The 20,863-nt window shown below is 36.8% G+C and overlaps 1 protein-coding gene across 2 annotated transcripts in view; it reads left to right on the top strand.

Moving 5' to 3' along the window:
• Window positions 1–20,863, top strand: part of PRKCA (protein kinase C alpha) — a 199,035-nt gene that overhangs the window by 97,260 nt on the left and 80,912 nt on the right. For both annotated transcript variants that reach the window (XM_034412652.3, XM_087886994.1), the window contains exon 3: window positions 4,725–4,807. In XM_034412652.3, coding sequence (XP_034268543.2) covers window positions 4,725–4,807 — 83 coding nt within the window. The remainder of the gene's footprint in view (window positions 1–4,724; window positions 4,808–20,863) is intronic.

The following is a 20,863-nucleotide window of genomic DNA, read 5'->3' as shown; positions in this document are numbered from 1 at the left end:
TAACAAGTTCATTATTATTTTGAGGCTAATCTGTGCATAGTTCTTAATGACTGGCCTCAGCCTTCCATTACTTGACATTCTTCAGATCAGGGTGGATTTGATTTAAATCGAGTTGATTTAAATCACAATTTAAATCATGATTTAAATCACTAGTAAAAAGGCTTGATTTAAATCAACTCGATTTAAATCATAATTTTTAAAGAGCAACTGTCATCTCTGCTACTCCTTTGACCCACTGTTGACTCACCGATAGTCCCAGTGTTGCAGAATATACAGCCTCATGCTACATAACTAAGCTCCATTTCATGCTGAATAAACTAAATTATTTATGTATCTTAAATAGAAAACTATCTTACGATAGATTTTTACCCCAAAAGTTTTTTATTAAAATAAATTCGATAAAAATCAAAAAAATCCGATTTAATTTAAAAAAATCTGATTTTTTTGATTTTTTTAAAAAAAATCATTGATTTTTATCCACCCTGCTTCAGATGCATTAAGGTTGCAAATGCTTGTTGTTTCCAATAGTCAGTAATGATGATGGTTGGGTATTATGACAATTGTAGTTTAGTTTATTTGGACTCTACCAGAATGAGGAAATTCAATTTAACTATTCTTAAGTTTTCTCTTAACTGAACAAAATTATAGCCATTAATGGAGGAAAGAGAATGGTTACATAGGAGTTTTGAAGCATATTGATAATTAGGTTCTGATATTGATTGAAGAATCTGCGTTGGGGGGCTTGTGTTGAGAGTGGTGCAGATAAGAGAGCCAGTTGGTCTAATGGTTAAGGCACCAGGCTAAAAACTAGAATTTGAGTTCTAGTCCCGGTTTAGGCATGAAAGGCAGCTGGGTAACCTTGAGTCAGACACTCTCTCTCAGCCCAACCCACCTCACAGGATGGTTGTTGTGGGAAAAAGAGGAAGGGGTTTTATATATGGTATGTTTGCGATGTTGAGTTACTTATAAAGTAAAACAGGTGGGATAAAAAAATTCTAATAATAATAAAATATGTATATTAGTGAACTGTTTAAAAACCACACATAATATCCTGTTACCTAATTTTTAGATCTGTATAGGGGTCTTGGCTCAATAGAAAAGGCAACAACACATCATACCTTTATTAAATCAAATGCATCAAGGATGTGCATCTAAATTAGAGAAGCTTTCACCTATATACCTTGGGTGTACATTGTTTTCTGGATGAATAAGGACCCCGTGTTATCAGGGTCTAGGCTTATGTGGAAACCATCTCTGTTTCATAATTGCAGACTTCACTATGAATGTGCAAGTAATTGTAGCAAGTGACGAGTTTTCAGTGCATTAATGGGATGGAAGATTATATTCTTTCCTTATCTGGTAAAACCTCTCTTTATATAATATTACATGTCACTTTTGATAAGTATGCTGTAGGATTCAAGTAAATTTAAATTAATTCAGAAGACAGCAAAAAAAGTGCCCTATCCATCCTCTTAACCTCTAAATCCTATTGAAAGAAAAATTGAGAAAGATTGTTATGTTTACCTTTGAAAAGAGAAGATGCCGGCACTAAATGACTATACTCTTATATCGGTATGACTATGACACAGAAAAAGACCATGATTCTATTAACCAGTATATAAGGTGTTAAATATTGGGTTTTAAGTTAAGTAAATTTTACTTGAAATGTTAAAAGCAGCATGACACTAGAATCAGTTGTATATAGAACTGGTTGTCTTTTTATATGTATTCAAGTAGAGTAGAGGCTGAGAACAATTTGTCAAGAATGTTTTACTGCAGGGTGACTATTATGACCCTGATTACATGGTAGGCAACAATATTAGTTTTAGTTTGCTGTTTGTTGTGCTATTCTACCTAGAGCAGGAATGTCAAACTCGCGGCCTACAGGCTGGATGCATCACGCGTTGGCCACGCCCATGCCTGGTTTAGCAAAGGGGGGAAGTCACGATACATCACGTGACAACTCTGTGACAACACAAGTTTGACACCCCTGACCTAGAGGGATATGCTAAAATGATTTTTTGAGGTTTGATTATTTGGAGTGAAGAATAGTTTCATACTGGGTATTTCTACTGATCTTGGACCTGCTTTAGGAAATATTGTTCTCTTTTTTCAGTAATAGGTAGCTAAGACTGAATGATTTTGAAAAAGGTTAAGCAGTGTTAGACTTAGGATGGGAGACCTCTAGGAAATACCAGTACTTTTGGCTGAATGGGAAACTACTTTCCCACTTGCAGGTGGGCACTGAATAACAACAACCAAAACTACGGTAACAGGAAACAACCTCCACAAGGATATGTCCATATGGTTAATAGAAGTTTTCCTTTTCAAATCAGAATTCATGGCTTGACCATTTTCTTTAATAATGTATATTTTGCTTGAGACATCTCATTTTTTAAAAAAAAATCACCCTTATTATAAATTTCATAGTTAATTTGGTTCAGCTCTTGATTATCTTTTTTTTTTTTTTGCGTCTTAAAAAGAAATATAAAGATATGTTGCCAATAAAAGAAATACAGAAAACCTGAGAGGATGGTTGCTGAAATTCTTTTCCAAACTTGTTTGTTTGTTTGTTTGTTTGTTTCATTCATTCATTCATTCATTCATTCATTCATTCACCAACCAACCATCTTACGGTAGTGTAACTATGTTAGGGCAGAAGCAACAGCAGACCCTGGACCCTGCCAGCCAGAATAATTTGGACTGATGGGATCCACAGCATGCTTCTTCTGCCACCACAAGTGGTATGGACCACCCCCAGTAGGGTGAGACAGTCCCTCAAGTAACCTGGACCTATGCCATGAAGGGCTTTAAAGGTGATCATCAACACCTTGAATTGCACCTGGAAGCAGACTGATAACCAATGCAGCTCACAGTTCAGTGGTGTTACAGGGGCCATTCTTGGGCTCTTCCCCAAAACTACTCACGCTGCCACACTCTGCTACTGCCTGCTGTAGCTTCCAAATGCTCTTCAAGGATATCCCCATGTAGAGTGCATTACAGCAGTCCAGCTGTGAGATGACTAGGGACTGAATGGTTGAGCGCAGGGAATCCTGGTGGGTCCAGGAAAGGCCACAAGTGGTGCACAACATGAAGTTGTGCAAAGGCTCTCCTAGCCACAACTGCCACCTGTTCCTTGAACAGGAGTTGCGAATCCAGGAGAACCCCCAAGTTATAGACCGGGTCTTTCTGGGGCAGTGCCACCTCATCCAGAGTTAAAGATGACAAAGTCCCCAGAGCCCTGTGTACCAAAAGCCATTTGGTCTTACCAGGATTCAGTCAAAGCTTGTTGTCCCACACAGCCTCCAGGCACTGCAAAAGGGTGATCACAGCATCACTAAAAGTGGAAATATAGAGTTGGATGTCATAATCAAGAAAATCATTAGACTTGGAGCGAGTGGGAAATCATTTTTCTCCTCACTGAGTAATACTTCATTCCACAATGAGTAGGAACAGAAAGATTCTTGTTATTCTGGAATCTCAGAGTTTAAGGCTGGAATGTGACCTAGAGAGAACAATGCTATTGTTTTCATTTACAATTGTTTATTTCTGGAATGACATTATTGTGGAGAGAGTAAAACACAAGCACATTAAGCAAGCATTCTCATGGGATAAACAAAGTGGAAATGATTTACCAAAAAGGATGAGCAAAATTAATAAAGAAAACAATTCATATAGTATGTCCATCATGAAATATTGATCTGTTCTGTCATCTTAGCTTTCCACTTACAATCAAAAACATTGTCCTGCAGTAAACATTACCTCACTTTTTCAAGCAAAACAAAACACCTCAGCCCATGCTTACATATACTGAAACAAAATTGAATATATTCATTTTATGCAAGATTGCTTCTAAGTGAAAAATATATAAATGGCAACTAGGAGAGCAAAGTGTAAAGTAGTCACCCAAGAGATTTTGTGTTGAGTTAGCATCCAGCTACACATAGAATGGTATTCCTTATAATACATAACCTTTTGATACAGTAATTCCAATAGTAATGTTTAATTGTGTACCGACCTTGAATATAGAAATGATTTACAGGTAATCCTCAACTTACATCAATTTGTTTAGTGACTGTTCAAAGTTACAACGGCACTGAAAAAAATGACTTATGACTGTTTTTCATACTTAGGACCATTGCAACATCCCCATGGCTATGTGACCAAAATTCAGATGCGTGGCAACTGACTCATATTTATGATGATTGCAGTGTCCCGGGGTCATGTGATCAGTTCTTGCAACTTCCTGACAAGCAAAGTCAATGGGGAAGCCAGATTCACTTAACAACCATGTTGCCAACTTATCATTTGGAGTGATTTGCTTAACAACGGTGGCAGGAAAGGTCATAAAATGGGGCAAAATTCACTTAACAAGTGTCTTGCTTAGAAAGAGAAATTTTAAGCTCAATTGTGGTCATACGTCAAGGATTACCTGTATGCTATTAGATTAGTTCTTCAATGATGAGCAGCCAATAGCCTAGTTAAAATTCCAAAGCCAAAAGGTAGAAGGTGAATTCCAGTGTGGCCTAGATGGACTTCTACTTCTTGTCCTGAACACTTCCATAGAATAGAAAAGTAGATGGTGAAGATTTTTCCATGATTTGAATGCTTGTCAAAGAATTTCACAGGACATAATTATTGTGTCACACGAATTTCCATGCATATAAACCGACTATAGACTTGTTAATATAGTTAAAGCAAATGTATATTTCTTCTCTTTTTAGTTTGCTGTTTTGTGGTTCACAAGAGGTGCCATGAATTCGTTACTTTTTCTTGTCCTGGAGGTGATAAGGGACCTGACACTGATGTAAGTACATTGGATTTTTGTTATTTCATTCATGTTGCTGCATTAATTGTTTTGAAAAGTCCTTGGAACATTAGAATACGTTAATTTGCTCTTTTCTATATTGTGCCTTATAGATATGTTTTCTTTGCACTGGATAACTCTGCAAATTAGGGGCATGTATGAGCAGGTAATGATAAAAACAAACAGAAAAATAAGGATACAGAATATAGAAAAGAGGATGCACAAAGGTTCTTCCTGGGATTTTCCTCAAAAGAGCTTCTAGCAGATGTAGATCTCATCAGCAATAGCATGTTTTCTTTTAATAACAACTTTTATTTCTATTTAAGTACCTGTAGCAACTCCATCATGTATTTATGGTTCTGGAATACCTGATATAGTGTACGGAGGCAATTTTGTCAAGTACAGGGAATTAGTTACTCTATGACAATATGCTCTTTAATAAATGTATAAGAACTAGTTAGTCATATCACACTAAGTTGTATTATGGCATGCTTTGGTTTGGTTTAGCATGAAATATAAAGTTATACATTATTTTGTGCAAATTATAATTTGCAGTAAAAAAAAGACAATTTGACTCCCTAGAGATACATTAAGTGTCCAAACTCCATTACTTTGTAGCCTCTTCAAGCATAATTGTAAAAAATTCTTAGTATGATTTCCCATTACAGTACTGTTTTTTTAAATGGAAGCTTATGATAATATAAAATACAAATAGAAACAGCTAATAAGGGAATAGGGGAGGGAAAAGTAATGGGAAGGGAATGTAAGATAAAGGGGAAAGAAAAAAAAAGATTGACTTCCAATTTTTTTCGATGCAGTAAAATACATCCTCAACTTTTTGTTTACACATTGAGTATGTATATTAACCATTTTTGTCTAGCAACAAACTAATCTAATCATCAAAACCTCAAAGCAATGTTTCATTTTTCCCCTGTTTCAAGCATAAGGTCCAGAAGCGATTTCCAATAGAAACAAAACTAGATACATCTTCTCTTTAATTAAAAGTTAATTTTGCTATCTCTGCCAACTGCATCACTTTTTCCACCTGTTCTTCCATTGTGGGAATTGATTGTAGCATTGTAAGGGTAGAAACTCAGGCAGAGTGAAGTCCAAGTCCTATACTAATGTGGACACAAACATGACATAAAGAAGTGATATTGGTATTGGAGAAAGCTCCTGATGGATAACTGCCTCCTCCTTGGATAACCAAGACAGCAAATAAATACATCATAGAACCAATCAATCCAGAGTTCCTACTTGATGCTCTTGTTGCATGCTTTATATAGCTATGTGATTCTCTACATTTAATAAATGAATAATAATAATTTGAACCTGGTCATTTGATGCCAACCTAATGATGCATAATCAGTGAATCAATGGATTGTACGAATTGGAAGTGGATGTCCAGAATTTTATCAGAAATCTTTCTCACCTAGAGATAACACAAATTAAATATATAATATTTTATATACAGAGCATTGCTTTGATATAGTATAATGGATTTTCATTTCAATGCATGTATGAGTGACTTTCCTAAAACAAGAAATAGCAGTAAACTATTCCCAGATAACAATCCAAATAGCAACTTGAAGTCCATTGACTCCGGTACCAAAGCACATGTTCCATTTTTAAAAATCACTTTTCTAGCCACTCTGTATGGTGAATTCTACAAGAGTAACCTTTATGAACATAATATGAATGTTAGATTACCTTAAATTTGATTTCTGTTGCTTTTCTTCCCAGTTCAAACCATTAATGATAGATTATTGCATAATAAATAATTCCACTTGCAGGAATGTATGCCCAACGTGCCTAGGTTCAAAACCTGAGAAGATGCCATTTCTTGTAGAACTTCAAAAATTTTCAGTTTTCAGATACGTTCAAAGAAAATAAGGAAACTTAGTTAGATATAGCCTAAGTCTATCACTATGAAGATGAGTCGGCCACAATAAACTATCAAATTCATACAATGTGGTCAGTGGTTCAATTTTTTTTACTACCAGTTCTGTGGGCGTGGCTTGGTGGGCATGGCTTGGTGGGCGTGGCAGGGGAAGGATACTGTAAAATCTCCATTCCCTCCCCACTCCAGGGGAAGGATACTATAAAATCTCCATTCCCTCCCAACTCCAGGGGAAGGATATTGCAAAATCCCCATTTCCTCCCAATCAGCTGGGACTCGGGAGGCAAAGAATAGATGGGGTCGGGGCCAGTCAGTGGTGGTATTTACCAGTTCGCCGAACTACTCAAAACTTCCGCTACCGGTTCTCCAGAACTGGTCAGAACCTGCTGAAACCCACCTCTGAATGAGGCTTTTCTAGATTTTATTACTAGAATGTTAAATGCTGTGGACACTCAGAACTCAAAAATCAGCTTAGTGTCACATGGAGACTTCTGTTCACAGGGGAGGCAGAAATATTGTGCATTTATGGATCTTCACTTATTTCTGAAGAGGCTTTCAGGATTTCAACACAATATTATAAATCTTTATTTTCTGTCAATCCTGGGGTCATTTCTTTTAAATCTCAAGTGAATTCAAATGGTATTTATGTTGATGATACCACAATAAGTCGATCAAAAATTAAACAGATTTTGTTTTTCAGTGTTGAACATTGTTCTCTGGCTGGTGACTTTCTTACAGAAAACTCTTTCTAGAAGATACAGAAATACAATCTTAGAGAATTATTATTTTTTTTAATTTGCAGAGCCATACTGGAAGAGCATAGAAAAAAAATAGTTTTCTTAGAAGTTGCAATGCCATTGAGGAGGATAGAATTTTGTTTTTGCTTATTTATTTCTTTTTATTGCCACCTTTATTATTTTTACAAATAAAGTGGTAAACATCCAACATATCTTCGTCCTATTTCTCCACAACAACCACCCTGTGAAGTGAGTTGGGCTGAGAGTGACTGACCCAAAATCACCCAGCTGACTTTTATGACTAAGGCTCATAGTGTCCTGCTTCTGCTTATATGCCTATGCTACACTTAATAGGATACCTCCAATTCATCAGCAGTTAATGAGTGCAGGTTTTCATTTCTGAATTGGGTCAACTGCTTGCTTCCCATTATAAGACAAGCTATTTTGTGCACAGTGTTCTCTTAGGAAATGGTATTTATAACTAAATCACATTTAAAACTGATCTTTTTGTTGTACTCCAAGATTCCTGTTGAACAAAAAGAATCCTTAATCCTTGAAAAAATATTTGATTTAGTTATTTGTCATATTTCTAGAGCAACTACTGGTATGTTTGCTTATTACCGTAGTTTGTTTGTTTGTTTGTCTGTCAGATTTGTATAGCTGCCCATCTCATAGAAAATGACTCTGGGCAGCATACAACAATCCACATATATAAAATAATCAGTATGAAATATAAGAATTGGTATTAGAAGATAAATATTACAAAAATGAAATATGCAAGCCCTAGGCAAAGAGAGAGTAAGAATAGCCAGTTCAGTAATAGAGCCATCTAGGCATGTCTCCCAGTACCCAGGGAACTCCAGGCTTGGTGACATAACCAAATCTTGAGAGACTTCTGGAATATCCAAAGGGATGGAGATAATCTAATGTCAGGGGGAAGAATGCTCCATTAGGGCCAGTGCACCATGGCAGAGAAGGCATGTCTCTTGGAACCCATCTAAATGTAGAACCTTAGCTGATGGGACCTGCAGCACACCATCTCTACTTGTAGGAAATTTGAGGCTCTGCAAATATTTTTTGCAGGATTGTATTGTTTACTTATTTGTCATCTTGCAGCCTATCTTAATTTTTACAAGGTATCCCTCTTGATAAGAAGTATATTCTCCAGTTTGGCTGAGCTTTCCTTTGCTCCTTTGCACAATCTGATGTAAAAATCCGCCTTGAACTGTGAGTTATGTGGCTAATTAAAATTTATATATTATTTATATACAAACAAACAAACATTTAAACAAACGTATATGGCCACCCATATCACACCTAGATGACTTCAGGCGGTTTACAACATTTAAAAATCCATTACTTAAAAACCTATAAACACTCCACCCCACCCTCTATGGCAGGAACAACACAATCAAATTAAACACTTGATCGATTCCATCACCATTCGTGGTCCCTAGGCCTGCTGACAAAACCATACTTTTATAGCCGTTTGAAAAAGCAACAGGGTGGGGGCTGACCATACCTCAGCGGGAGTGATATTCCATAGAGTGAGGATGACCACCAAGATTAAAATTAAATTTAAAAAATTTAAATTTAAAAAAATATTTTTTTGCTAAATACCTAGCAAAATACCTAAATACTATATTTACCAATATAGTAAATATTTACTATGTTGTAAGTGGTTTTTAATTGTTTTATGACAGTTCGCTGCTCAGAGTCCCTTGTCTGAGAGGAACAGCTAGAGAAATTGACTAAATCAATAAGAAAATAAACAGATGGTAAAAATTAATTCCATTATTTTAGAATGCACCTTTGTTTGTTTGAGATCACATGGTTTTGTTTCAAATAGCTATTTCATTTTAAAATGAGTCTTAGTAGAACTTCAGTTTTGATCCAATTCATGATATATTAGCTTCAGCATGACATTGTATCTGTTACCCTCTTAATATTTTTAAATTAGTATTTTATGCAAGATCTATATAATATTAAAGAAGATTTTGTTGCTGTGGAAATTGTGGAAGAATGGTTCATTTTGATATATCTTCATACACTGTTAAATTACACTGTGGAGCTGAATATTTAAAATCTACTTCATGTGACAAGAAACCTTGAAATTATCTTCAGATGAACTACTTTTCCAATACTTTGCAGCTACATCCTGAGGTTTTACAACCAAGTTAAATGGCATAAATGGAATTATCTTCTTTGCTAATAAAATCTTCCTCAATCTGTTATACTCCAGACATCCTCAAGTGAAACTCTCAGGGTTGTAATAGTTGGAGGGCATCAAAATGGAAAAAGATTATTTTATGAATATTGTGGCTTTAGTGCAGTTCTCAAAGCTTTTTTCAACCTCTAAAAGGTCCCTCCCTCCCCTGGCCTAGACAATTTGAATTTATAGCTTTAAAAATTACAAATGTATACTTTTCATTAAAATAAATGACTATATTTGTGATCGGTTATTTCAGGATAATTCCAATATCAAAAAAAACCCAAGTTCCTCAAACATAAGGTTACAGGTAGTCCTCATTCAGTGACCGCCTCTTTTAGTGACCATTTTAAATTATGACAGTGATGAAAAAGGAATTTTGTGACCATTCCTCACATTTACGATTTATCATGTTTGTTAAGCAAAGGAAAGCTGAAGTAAGATCATAAACATAGTTATGGTTTCACTTAACAACCATTTTGCTTAACCAGGTTGCTGGTCCCAGTTGTGGTTGTTAAGCGAGGACTGCCTGTATTTCCTTAAAATTTCAGCACTGAAGCATATCAACCACTAGGTTTGTTTATGTAAGGATTTTTGTTGTTCAAATGTATGCAAATCCTTTGAGGAATATGAAATTGCACATAAGATTCACAGTTGGTGCTATTTGATAGCACCATTTGTGATATAAATTAGAGCAAAGTAGGTAAACTGTCTGAAACACTAGGTAACAATTCCTCTTAACTAATCAACCACAAACAATTATTTCATACTCAATTCCTGAAATAGGAAAAGTAGTGACTGCACATTTGGTAAAATGCATTTCCTTCATTTTTATGCAACAAAATGTCTACCTGTTCGAAAGTGGTTCCTAGTGAATAAAACTCATTCCAAACAAAACTGGGCAATCATATTTACCCAAAAATATCTCACCTCTGAGATTTTCAATATCATCTCTAGTAGATTACCCAAATCAATAAGCAATTAGAATCTGAAGGAATTATATGTTTCCCAGGGCAATTTGACACTCCACCCTTCCCAAAGAACCTCTCATCCTCAGCACCAGTAATGTATATAATATTAAAGTTTGAAACCTTTGCTGATAATCAAATAATGTGAATTCTGTGCAGTGACCCACTTTATCTGTGTTCACAAGATTTTCAATGCATTTTTCTTTATATTAAGTCTTTCTTTAACATAAGGAGGTCATATCGATGTTACTTGTAAGAATTAAATGTGAAAATTCCTATAGCACGAAGAAGCCTCATTTAAAAGCTGTTACTTGATACAGGTAGTCCTTGACTTAACAATCATTTGTTTAGTGACCAAAATTACAATGGCCAATGAAAAAAGTGACTTATGGCCGGTTTTTGCACGACCATTGTGCATTTCCATGGTCAGGTGATCAGTTTTCAGGTGCTTGGCAACTAGCATGTATTTATGATAGTTGCACTGTCCTGGGGTTATGTGATCCCCATTTGTAACCTTCCCAGCCAGTTTCTGACAAGCAAAGTCAATGCGGGTGGCCTGATTTGTTTAAAGATCACATGATTCATTTAACTGCGATGATTCGCTTAACAACTTGGGCAATAAAGGCCTTAAAATGGGGCAAAATTTACTTAACTGCCTTCTTAGCAATGAACATTTTTGACTCCATTGTGGTCATAACTTGAGGATTGCCTGTATATTCTTTAAAATAAGAACAAACTTAATATATATGTTTTTCCCTGTATTTTTTCAAGGTTCCTGCTCATCTTTCCTATCCAAATCTTGAATGCTTCTCTATTCTGTTCAACATGGAAACATTCCTATCCAAATCTTGAATGCTTCTCTATTCTGTTCAACATGGAAACAATTTAGTCTTCTTATACATGTGAGAAGCAGAAACATTTAAGGAGCAGTATGATTGTCTGGTAAATATAGGCAATAGTAATTACAAATAAGAGTCACAAACCCTTTTTTCAAGGTTTTTGATCAAATTCATTAGCGACATTTTACTCTAAAAATGGAAGAGATTAATTGCTCATCAGAGCTTTGGAACTGTTATTCTCAAGCAATACACCTAATAGTGGTAGAAAAAAAAAGGGGGTAAAAATTCTGAAAGCAATCTGAGCATCTGTTGGGCGAGGATGATGATTAGCTGTTCAGTTAGCTGATTATGGACTTCTTCTTGATTGCACTTTGTATGTTGTGGCTGTCCCACACTCTTACAGAAAGTGGTGAAGTAACTGAAATAATTCTCCTGGGCTGAAATACCTGAAGTAAATCTATATATATTTTTTCAAAGTAGGCAATTCTTTTTGTATGACTCATGCACTTCTGTACACTTGATTAAACCTGATGAGTTTTAAGGCACTGATAATTGTTAGGACAAGCAAGTGAACTTTTTGCCCTAGATTTTTTTCTGTTAAGTCAAGATTTTACATAGATTATGCTTTCAAATTAAATAATTTCTAAATGATTTTGCAACAGCATTCTTTTTTACCCAGTTAGTTTTGTCTCATCGTGTCATACACCAACTGAAATATATTGAAACAAGAGACTCATAATAAATGGCAAAAATAGGAGGATTACATGAAGCTTTTTCTAAATTAGGTAGGTATACTCTTTTCCTGTTGTGTGTCAGAACTATGTGATTCAAATAATGATATTTTAATTTCAATCTTTTTTTTCCAGTAAGCAGATGTAATTTGGGATAATCCCAGATTTAAATGGGATCGAGTGGTAAACTCTTGAACCAGTGCTTTTTAATTTTTTTTAATGTTTCATAATAATCAACTTCTGCAGAAGTTACAGTTGGTCCTTCATCTGTCTCGGTTGCTTCTTCTTGACCTGCACAGTGTGATAGTAGATAGGGGAGGGATCAACTCATTGGTTAAATGAATTAATGGAAGAGCAATAGTACTGAATTGAACAGCTCTGCTTCTTGGGTAAAAATGAGCATCCATATTATGACAGCAGATTCAAGTTTACTAGGAATTGCAGCACTATCAGTGTTCACCAATCCAAGAAGTGCATTTCTCTTCCCCTTAATGCTTTACTATATTGCATAGCAGGGTATGCATCCTTTGGGCCACAAATTTCATTTGTGCCGTTGTACTTTTGCCATTGAATTGATAAGATCACATTGCAGAAATTCAGTGGCAAAATTTGATGTAGGAGGGGATATTTAAGGGAATGGAAGAAGTTTGCTTCCCAGAGTGTCATCTTAGGAGAATTATAGAGGACATATATCAGATGAGATCTCAGTATCCCACCCTCCCCTTTTTTTTTTACTAGAACATCAAAACCAAATTTATCAATAATGATTGAATTGAAGGCTCCCTGAGAAGTTTTAATGAGGTGTCAAAAATTAATTTGTCACAAATCTCTCATAGAACTTTTGTTTTTAAGCTGGGAGGAAGCAGATGGAGGAAACAGTTACAGCTGAAAAAATTAAGAGAGAGAGAGAACTAGGATGGGAACTGGTTATTTGTCCCTTCTGATCTGTCCAAAATCAAATAAAGAAGGAAAGGGTGCCAAGGTCTTTAGTGTCAACATGAATCAAAATAAATAAACACCATGGCAAAATATAACTGCATGGAGATTGTTAAATGAAGGGATGAAAGGATAAGCAACTGATGTCAGGAATTCCAGGGGAATCAGGTGGAATATATCCTCACAAGAATACTCTCTAAGGAAATTACAAGGGATCTGTGAGCTCAAGGCTCTTTGACTAAATTTGCTTTGCTAAGCCTTCCTCTGGTCACAACTGGGGTAATGTGATCCCTTTTTGTGGCCTTCTGGCAAGCAAAATCAGTGGGGAAGCCAGATTCACTTAACAACCTAACTTAACAACCACAGTGTTCACTTGACAACTGTGGCAAGAAAGGTTGTAACATGGGGCAAAACTCACTTAATAACGGTCTTGTTTCGCAATGGAAATTTTGGCGCTCAATTGCAGTTGTGCGTCGAGGATTACCTAAGAATAATTGTTAGTCATTATTTCTAGAATATGGATATATGCCAGCGTGTAGCCAGTGTTTTTCTATCATAAGATAAACATCTGAGTCAGGCCTCCCTGAAGCACCACATAAACTTAGTGAAATAAATAAATAAACAATCCAACCATTAAATGGGATAACTTTTCAACTCTGTATTAACAATAAGTTCAACTTTTATCAGACAGCATGGGTTAGAAAAAGGTGGTGGCATTTTTAATTTAATGTTTGCACATATTAGTTTTTTAAAAAAACCAGAAGCCCTTTAATGGTGAAAGTAGGGAAAGCTGCATCTTTATTCTGCTCGCCATAAAGAGTACCATCTCTCTTCCCTGAATCTTTGTCTGTATCTACTGTAGTTACCAAGGAAACTGATCACTGACACAGTTTGTTGAACAGCATACAGCAGGCTCCCCGAAATCTTTCTGATCCTTAATATTTCCCATAGCTTTCCCTTGAAAGTCCCTTGTTCTCCTAAACAAACCTTCCAATCTTTTTGCTTAACCATTTCTATTAGCAAACTCTACACCACATTGGCATATTTTATTTTGTATGATTTCCTTTTCGCACAAAAAAGTACACATGATGTACAACCCAGGTAACTGAAATAGCTTATCTTGGATAATATACGGATAGTCTTAGTCAACCCCTAAATTTTATCTGCCAAGGGAGCCAGTGCGTACCATATGCTACTTTCCATCCATCACAAAAGTCCTTCAGTTGTGTTGAATTTTAGATGATTATGACCATAAGGTCTTCTTATAATTACAAGTATAGTATATTGATCTATAGCTATATAGATCTTGTTTGTGGGGTGCCACAAGGGTCGGTCCTCTCGCCACTCCTGTTCAACATTTATGTGAAGCTGCTGGGTGAGATCATCCATGGATTTGGGGTGCGATGCCATCTGTATGCTGATGACACTCAGCTGTACATCTCCACCCCAAACCACCCCAACGATGCCCTTGAAGTGATGACCCAGTGTCTGGAGGCCGTGCGGGTCTGGATGGGGAGGAAGAGGCTTCGACTCAACCCTTCCAAGACCGAGTGGCTGTGGATGCCGGCATCCCGATATAGCCAGCTGGCGCCATCGCTGGCTATTGGGGGCGAGTCATTGACCCCCACAGAGGGGGCTCGCAACTTGGGCGTCCTCCTGGACACACGGCTGTCTTTAGAAGAACATATGACGGCCGTGGCCAGGGGGGCTTTTTATCAGATTCGCCTGATACACCAGTTGCGCCCCTTTCTGAGTCGGGATTCCTTATGCACAGTCACTCATGCTCTCGTCACTTCTCGCCTGGACTACGCTAATGCTCTCTACACGGGGCTCCCCTTGAGGAGCACCCGGAGGCTCCAACTGGTCCAGAATGCGGCCGCGCGGGTGATCATGGGAGCGACATGGCACTCCCATATAACACCTCTCCTGCGCGAGCTGCACTGGCTCCCGGTGGTCTTCCGGGTGCGCTTCAAGGTGTTGGTTCTCACCTTTAAAGCGCTCCATGGCTTAGGGCCAGGGTATTTACGAGACTGCCTGCTGCTACCGATAACCTCCCACCGGCCAATACGCTCTCACAGAGAGGGCCTCCTCAGGGTGCCGTCGGTCAAGCAATGTCGGCTGGCGGCCCCCAGGGGGAGGGCCTTCTCTGTGGGAGCACCCGCCCTCTGGAACGAGCTACCTCCCGGAATACGGCTGATTCCAGATCTCCGCACTTTCCGTAAGGCCCTGAAGACGTTTTTATTTCAGCAAGCCAGCCTGGCCTGCATAGGTTTTAGGGGTTTTTTAATTGTATTACTAGGGGTTTTAAATTGGGGCGGCCGTTTAATTTAATTTATTTTTAATTATTTTAACTTTTATATTGCATGTTATTTTAATTCTCGGCTGTTCACCGCCCTGAGTCCCTTCGGGGAGAAGGACGGGATATAAATTTAATAAATAAATAAATAAATAAATAAATAAATAAATAAATAAATAAATACAAATATATAGTATAACTATTACATGGTTAGAAAACAGCTTTCAAATTTGAGTCTGGTAGCAAGTTAATCCTAATCTGCACTTTTTAAATCGACATGTTTAGACATTCAGCTTGCTTCTTCTACTGTGGTCATCAGGTAGATTGAAATATTAATATTCACAATTTGATTCTCTATCCAAGAATATAATTTCTAAAGGCAAAACTAGCTTTGCATTCTTTATGCTGAGGGACATGATATCCTGTATTAAAACAATGAAATGTACATAACCATCTCAAGACAATTCACCAGCGATTTTTACAATTCATTGTAAAAAAAATCTATCTTATTATAGATAGTTGAAGCAAATCCCTATAATTATACTTCCTGAGAAATCTTAGATGTCCAGGCTTCAGGAAGGCTGAGGTAAAACTCCTGTTCATTAGAGAGTCACAAAGGAAGACTTTTGAGTGGCTTTTTAAATCTTTGGCTTTGCTTTAGAAGCAATAAAATGTTTTGATAGTCCTGTCCTTGTAGGATAAATGAACAGAGACAATTTTCCTAAATGAGTTGGTAACAAACATAGGGCAGCAGAGTAGGAATGAATTGAATTTTCAATAGACAGAACGAAAGCTGATGATTGCCGGGTTCAAAGAAGCCTGAACAGGGTTTTATCTCTGGGGAAATTATACAGAATTTGGAATTGACATAGTATCTCTATAAAGATGATTAAAGTGAGCCAGCTTTAGAAAGATTAAGCATCTAGAAAAGTTAGAGCTTTCACTGGGTGAATTTGGTAGAATTTTCCTTAGTGCATGCTTATTATGCATACAGAAGTTGAATCAAAGGGAAAGTTGTCATTTTTGTGACCGTAGGAGAAATCTTGTTCATGGAGTGCTGAATCCACATAAGAGTGAAAAAGCAAAAGTAAGGGAGGGAGGAAGTAAGATTTATGGGACAGAAAGAAATTTGTTGTACTTATTCTTAGGCTATTTATTTTGAGAGGAATGATAAAGTTGCTCTTCCTTTCCACATTGATAAGACTTTCTAGAAACAGATGGGAGATAAAATAAAATGGTAATTTCAATTACTATTTAATATATTAATAAATTATACACCCATGCCTTTCAGATAGAGAACCAGTTTGATGTAGTGGTTAAGGCATCAGTCTAGAAAGCAGGAGACTGTGACTTCTAGTACTGCCTTGGACATGAAGCCAACTGGGTGACCGTAGGCCGGTCACTTTCTCTCAGCCCTAGAAAGGAAGTAATGACAAATTACTTCTGAAAACCTTTGCCAAGAAAATTGCAGGGACTTATCCAGGCAGTCTCTAAGATTTGGACATGATTGAACAGAAGAGAAAAATTAATCTTTGAGATGACCATCATCTTTCTGTAATGTTTGTTCATACATACATATCTCTATTGAGAAAAAATCTTTTTTAATGTTAATTAAAAATTAACATGAATTTTTAATTAACATCCTAGACATAAACTTCAACATCCTGGACATAAACTGTTTCAACTCCTACCCTCAGAATGACGCTATAGAGCACTGCACACCAGAACAACTAGGCATAAGAACAGTTTTTTCCTGAATGCCATCACTCTGCTAAACAAATAATTCCCTCAACACTGTCAAACCAGTTACTAAGTCTGCATTAGTATTAATCTTCTCATCGTTCCTTTCACCCATCTCCTCCCACTTATGACTATATGACTGTAACCTTGTTGCTGGTATCCTTACGATTTATATTGACTGTTTCCCTATGACTATCATTAAGTGTTGTACCTTACGATTCTTGACGAATATATCTTTTCTTTTATGTACACCGAGAGCGTATGCACCAAGACAAATTCCTTGTGTGTCCAATCACACTTGGCCAATAAAGAATTCTATTCTATTCTACTCTATTAAACACTTTCTTATAGCTAGTTCTTTCCCTTATTACCTCTTGCTGAAGGCAGTAGCTGATTTTGATAGACTGAAATAAAATAGTGATGAAAGTCAAACTTAGAAGCCCAAAGTGAGAACATTAATCATAGAAACCCAAAAGTAATTGAGAGACTTGTTTCTTAATCTTTTTCCATCCTCAGATTTAGTAAAAGGCAGACTCTGTTTGCAAGGAGGTTTTATAGAAAGCCTTGAAAGGACTAAGCAGCAATAGGATAGACTGATAAGACCCGTCTATTCTCCAAAAAGTTATCTTGGGCTGTTTAAATTAGCGAAGAGATATATTGTTGGTTTTTCACTGATTCTTATTACAATGGGCTTTATTGTTTATCTGTGTGCCAATGATATCATTAGGACTACTCCAACATAATTTTGTGCATTCTATGGGTTAGTTTAAAGTACTACTGGTTGGGAACTCCATATTTAAATACAATCACTACAATTTTGAAAGAGTATTCTTTCAATTGTTTAGAAAAAAAAGACAAGAGAGGCAGCTGTGAAAACACTTCAGGGTCATTTGGGGATTCATTTAAGAATGAAGCTTGTACCACTGCCAAAAATAATCCTTCAGGTTAAAGGCAAGTCAAGATAATATCTATTTACTTTTTACTTATTTATTATTTATATTAAATATAATTTCCTGGACTCTAATAAACTTTGTGTATGTCTTAAAATACACTCCCTGGGTTGTTTCCAAAGAAATTCTGTTTATTCATACTTAAACAGAAATATTTCATCTTGTGGCAACTTAAAGGCTAACAATTTCATTGTGGTATAAGAGCACTTCACTTGATATATTGTGTATTATCTTGAGATGAGAGCTTAAGTATGTGCATTCATTGTTTTCATTTGGGTGGGTAAAGACGTACCAACCAGAGACTTAATCTTCTTCCCAGTGGGCATTTTGAACTGTAAGGTGAATTCATCATCACATGCATCACCATAAGAACCATTGGTTTCTCTTTGATCCAAACTAACATGGTGGCATCTCTTCAAGGTAGGCCAGGTCAAGGACAGGCACAGCAGAAATTCCAAAATATTCTTTATTTTTGCAGGGTAGAAATAAATCCTTCTCCATTTCCAAAGACTGGTTTTAATTCACTCACACACTGCTACCTTGAGGAATTATTACATATAAGAATAAGAATACAGTGTGTGTGTGTGTGTGTGTATAGAATGTAGAGAATGGTTGGCTGTGTTAATAATTATGGAATTCAAAATTAAGCCTACTACTATTAGAAATGAAATGGGGAAAGGAGATTGAGCAGTTAGATAGGAGAGGTAAGAATTTACCTTGCTTGTGGATCTTAGAGCAAAGTGGAAGGGCCTGTTTCTTCCTATTTACACAAAACATTTTTTCTGAGCCAGTTGTAGGAATGATAATCTCCTCCTCCTCCAACATATAGCCCATATGTTCTGAGGATTCTCAATTGCCATATGGAGATAGTATAATCAGGGATATGGGGAGAAGTTAAGAATTGAAGAGCAAATTGTATTAATATTGCAGGCATAAAGAAGAGACACAATCTATCTTCACTGATGACTTTTCAGCAATGACTTTTCAAATCTTTCAAAATTTTCAGCTTTCACCTACCACTTTGTCACTACATTGTAATTAAATTAAAGAGCATAACCCAGTCTTGCAACAGGAAAATGCATTTGAATTGCAACTGAAATTATTTTCAAGCAAAGATGCTATTTATATTATCAGGCTATTTTTTATGCTAGATTTGCAATATTTCTGAGGAGCTAGAAAAAAAAATCAACACAACGTTCCTGAAGGCTAGCAAGGCTTCAGAAACATCACTTTCGCTATTTCGAGGAGGTTATGCAAAGAAACATATATTTTAAAAAGCAAGCATCTCACCCAGATGATCCACACTTCCTTTTACTTTCTCGCTTCAGTTGTGGCCGCCTTAGCTTCATAGCTGCACATTCAATAGCTGCTTTCTCAGTCGTCCGGTTGAGAGGCTTCTGACGACTATCCAGGGAATTTGCGATTTCTCTGTGCTTACCTTCTGTGCCTCTCTCGTTCACTGTCCCTACAGAATGGTTTCGGTCAAAAAAGACCCCCAAACGGCTGCAATATCAACGATCCCTCTGGAGCCCCCGAAGAAAATGTTGTTTCGCTGCGATGCTGGCATTGTGGAATAGGGAGAGGGCCCAGGCCTTGGAGCAGCAAGGAGAAGTAGGCAGGAAGCAGGCTGAGGCCTCCAGGGCCTCAACAGCTTTGCACATGCTGTTGGGTCAGTTGGGCAAATGAGTTGGGGAGGGAAGAGATACACAAGCTGGTAGGAGTTGTACCTCTCTCCCACAGTTGCAAGGATGTATATGCTGCCAAGCACCTGAATTTTGATCACATGACCACAGAGATGCTGCAACAGTTGTTGCTTCTGACAGTGGCTGTAATTTCCTTTGCCCAGTGCTGTTGTGATTTCAAACAGTTGCTGAACGAACTGAGGCAGTAAGTTGAGGACTACCTGTATTATACCTAATCAAAATAGTTAAGCAGACAACTTTGACCAATATGGATTTCTTACAGAATGTTTTGGTAAACTCCCAAGATAATACCTACATTGGGAAAAATAGCATGTCATTTGCAGTCAGGTTTATCAATCTTTAGCTTTTTCTGAATACCTATGGTTTAATCTGGCTGTGACATAAACCACTTAATAATGGTCTCAAATGTCAATTTTCTGTTTTCCCTTTATTCTGTTTTATATTTCTGAAACTTCCATTTTCAACAAAATAGGTTACTGGTTCTAAGGTAGTTGAGAGGAAGCATACAGAGAAAGAAAACAGATGTAGTGAAAGTGTTTTCCTGTGTAATTATTACCCCACTGCTGTTAGCTACTTTGATTTCTGGTTTTTATTAAAACAGTCACAAAAATATACTAACATTTTGCAGTTGAAGTTGATAACAGGAAATGGAGAAAGTTAGCATCATCTTGCTGTCAAGCTGGTCTTTCTCAGCATGATCTCCATCTATCATTATGACATTGCCGCTTTGAGGATGTTACTTCTCAATCTACTGTATGTCCATATATTTCCTAAACTTTGCCATTCATTCATTCTTAAGAAGAAATTTTTAAATGTTTTAATTGGTAGTGAGTTTTAATTGGGCCAAATTTATATATCTTTTAATATTTGTACTGCATGTTTTTTAATTTTGGCTGTACACCGCCCTGAGTCCTCAGGGAGAAGGGCGGTATAGAAATTTAAAATAAAAAATAAAATAAAATAAATTCATTTTGTGTGCCACCCATCTTGTCTAGAGGCATTCTTCTACTTTGTTCCTTTAAAACAGTGGTCCCCAACCTTTACGAC

This window comes from Pantherophis guttatus, chromosome 2, assembly GCF_059756535.1.
Source record: "Pantherophis guttatus breed Tessera chromosome 2, ASM5975653v1, whole genome shotgun sequence".
Taxonomy (NCBI): Eukaryota; Metazoa; Chordata; class Lepidosauria; order Squamata; family Colubridae; genus Pantherophis; species Pantherophis guttatus.
The sequence above is the reverse complement of the archived record's forward strand: the minus strand, read 5'-3'. Positions and strand labels throughout refer to the sequence as shown.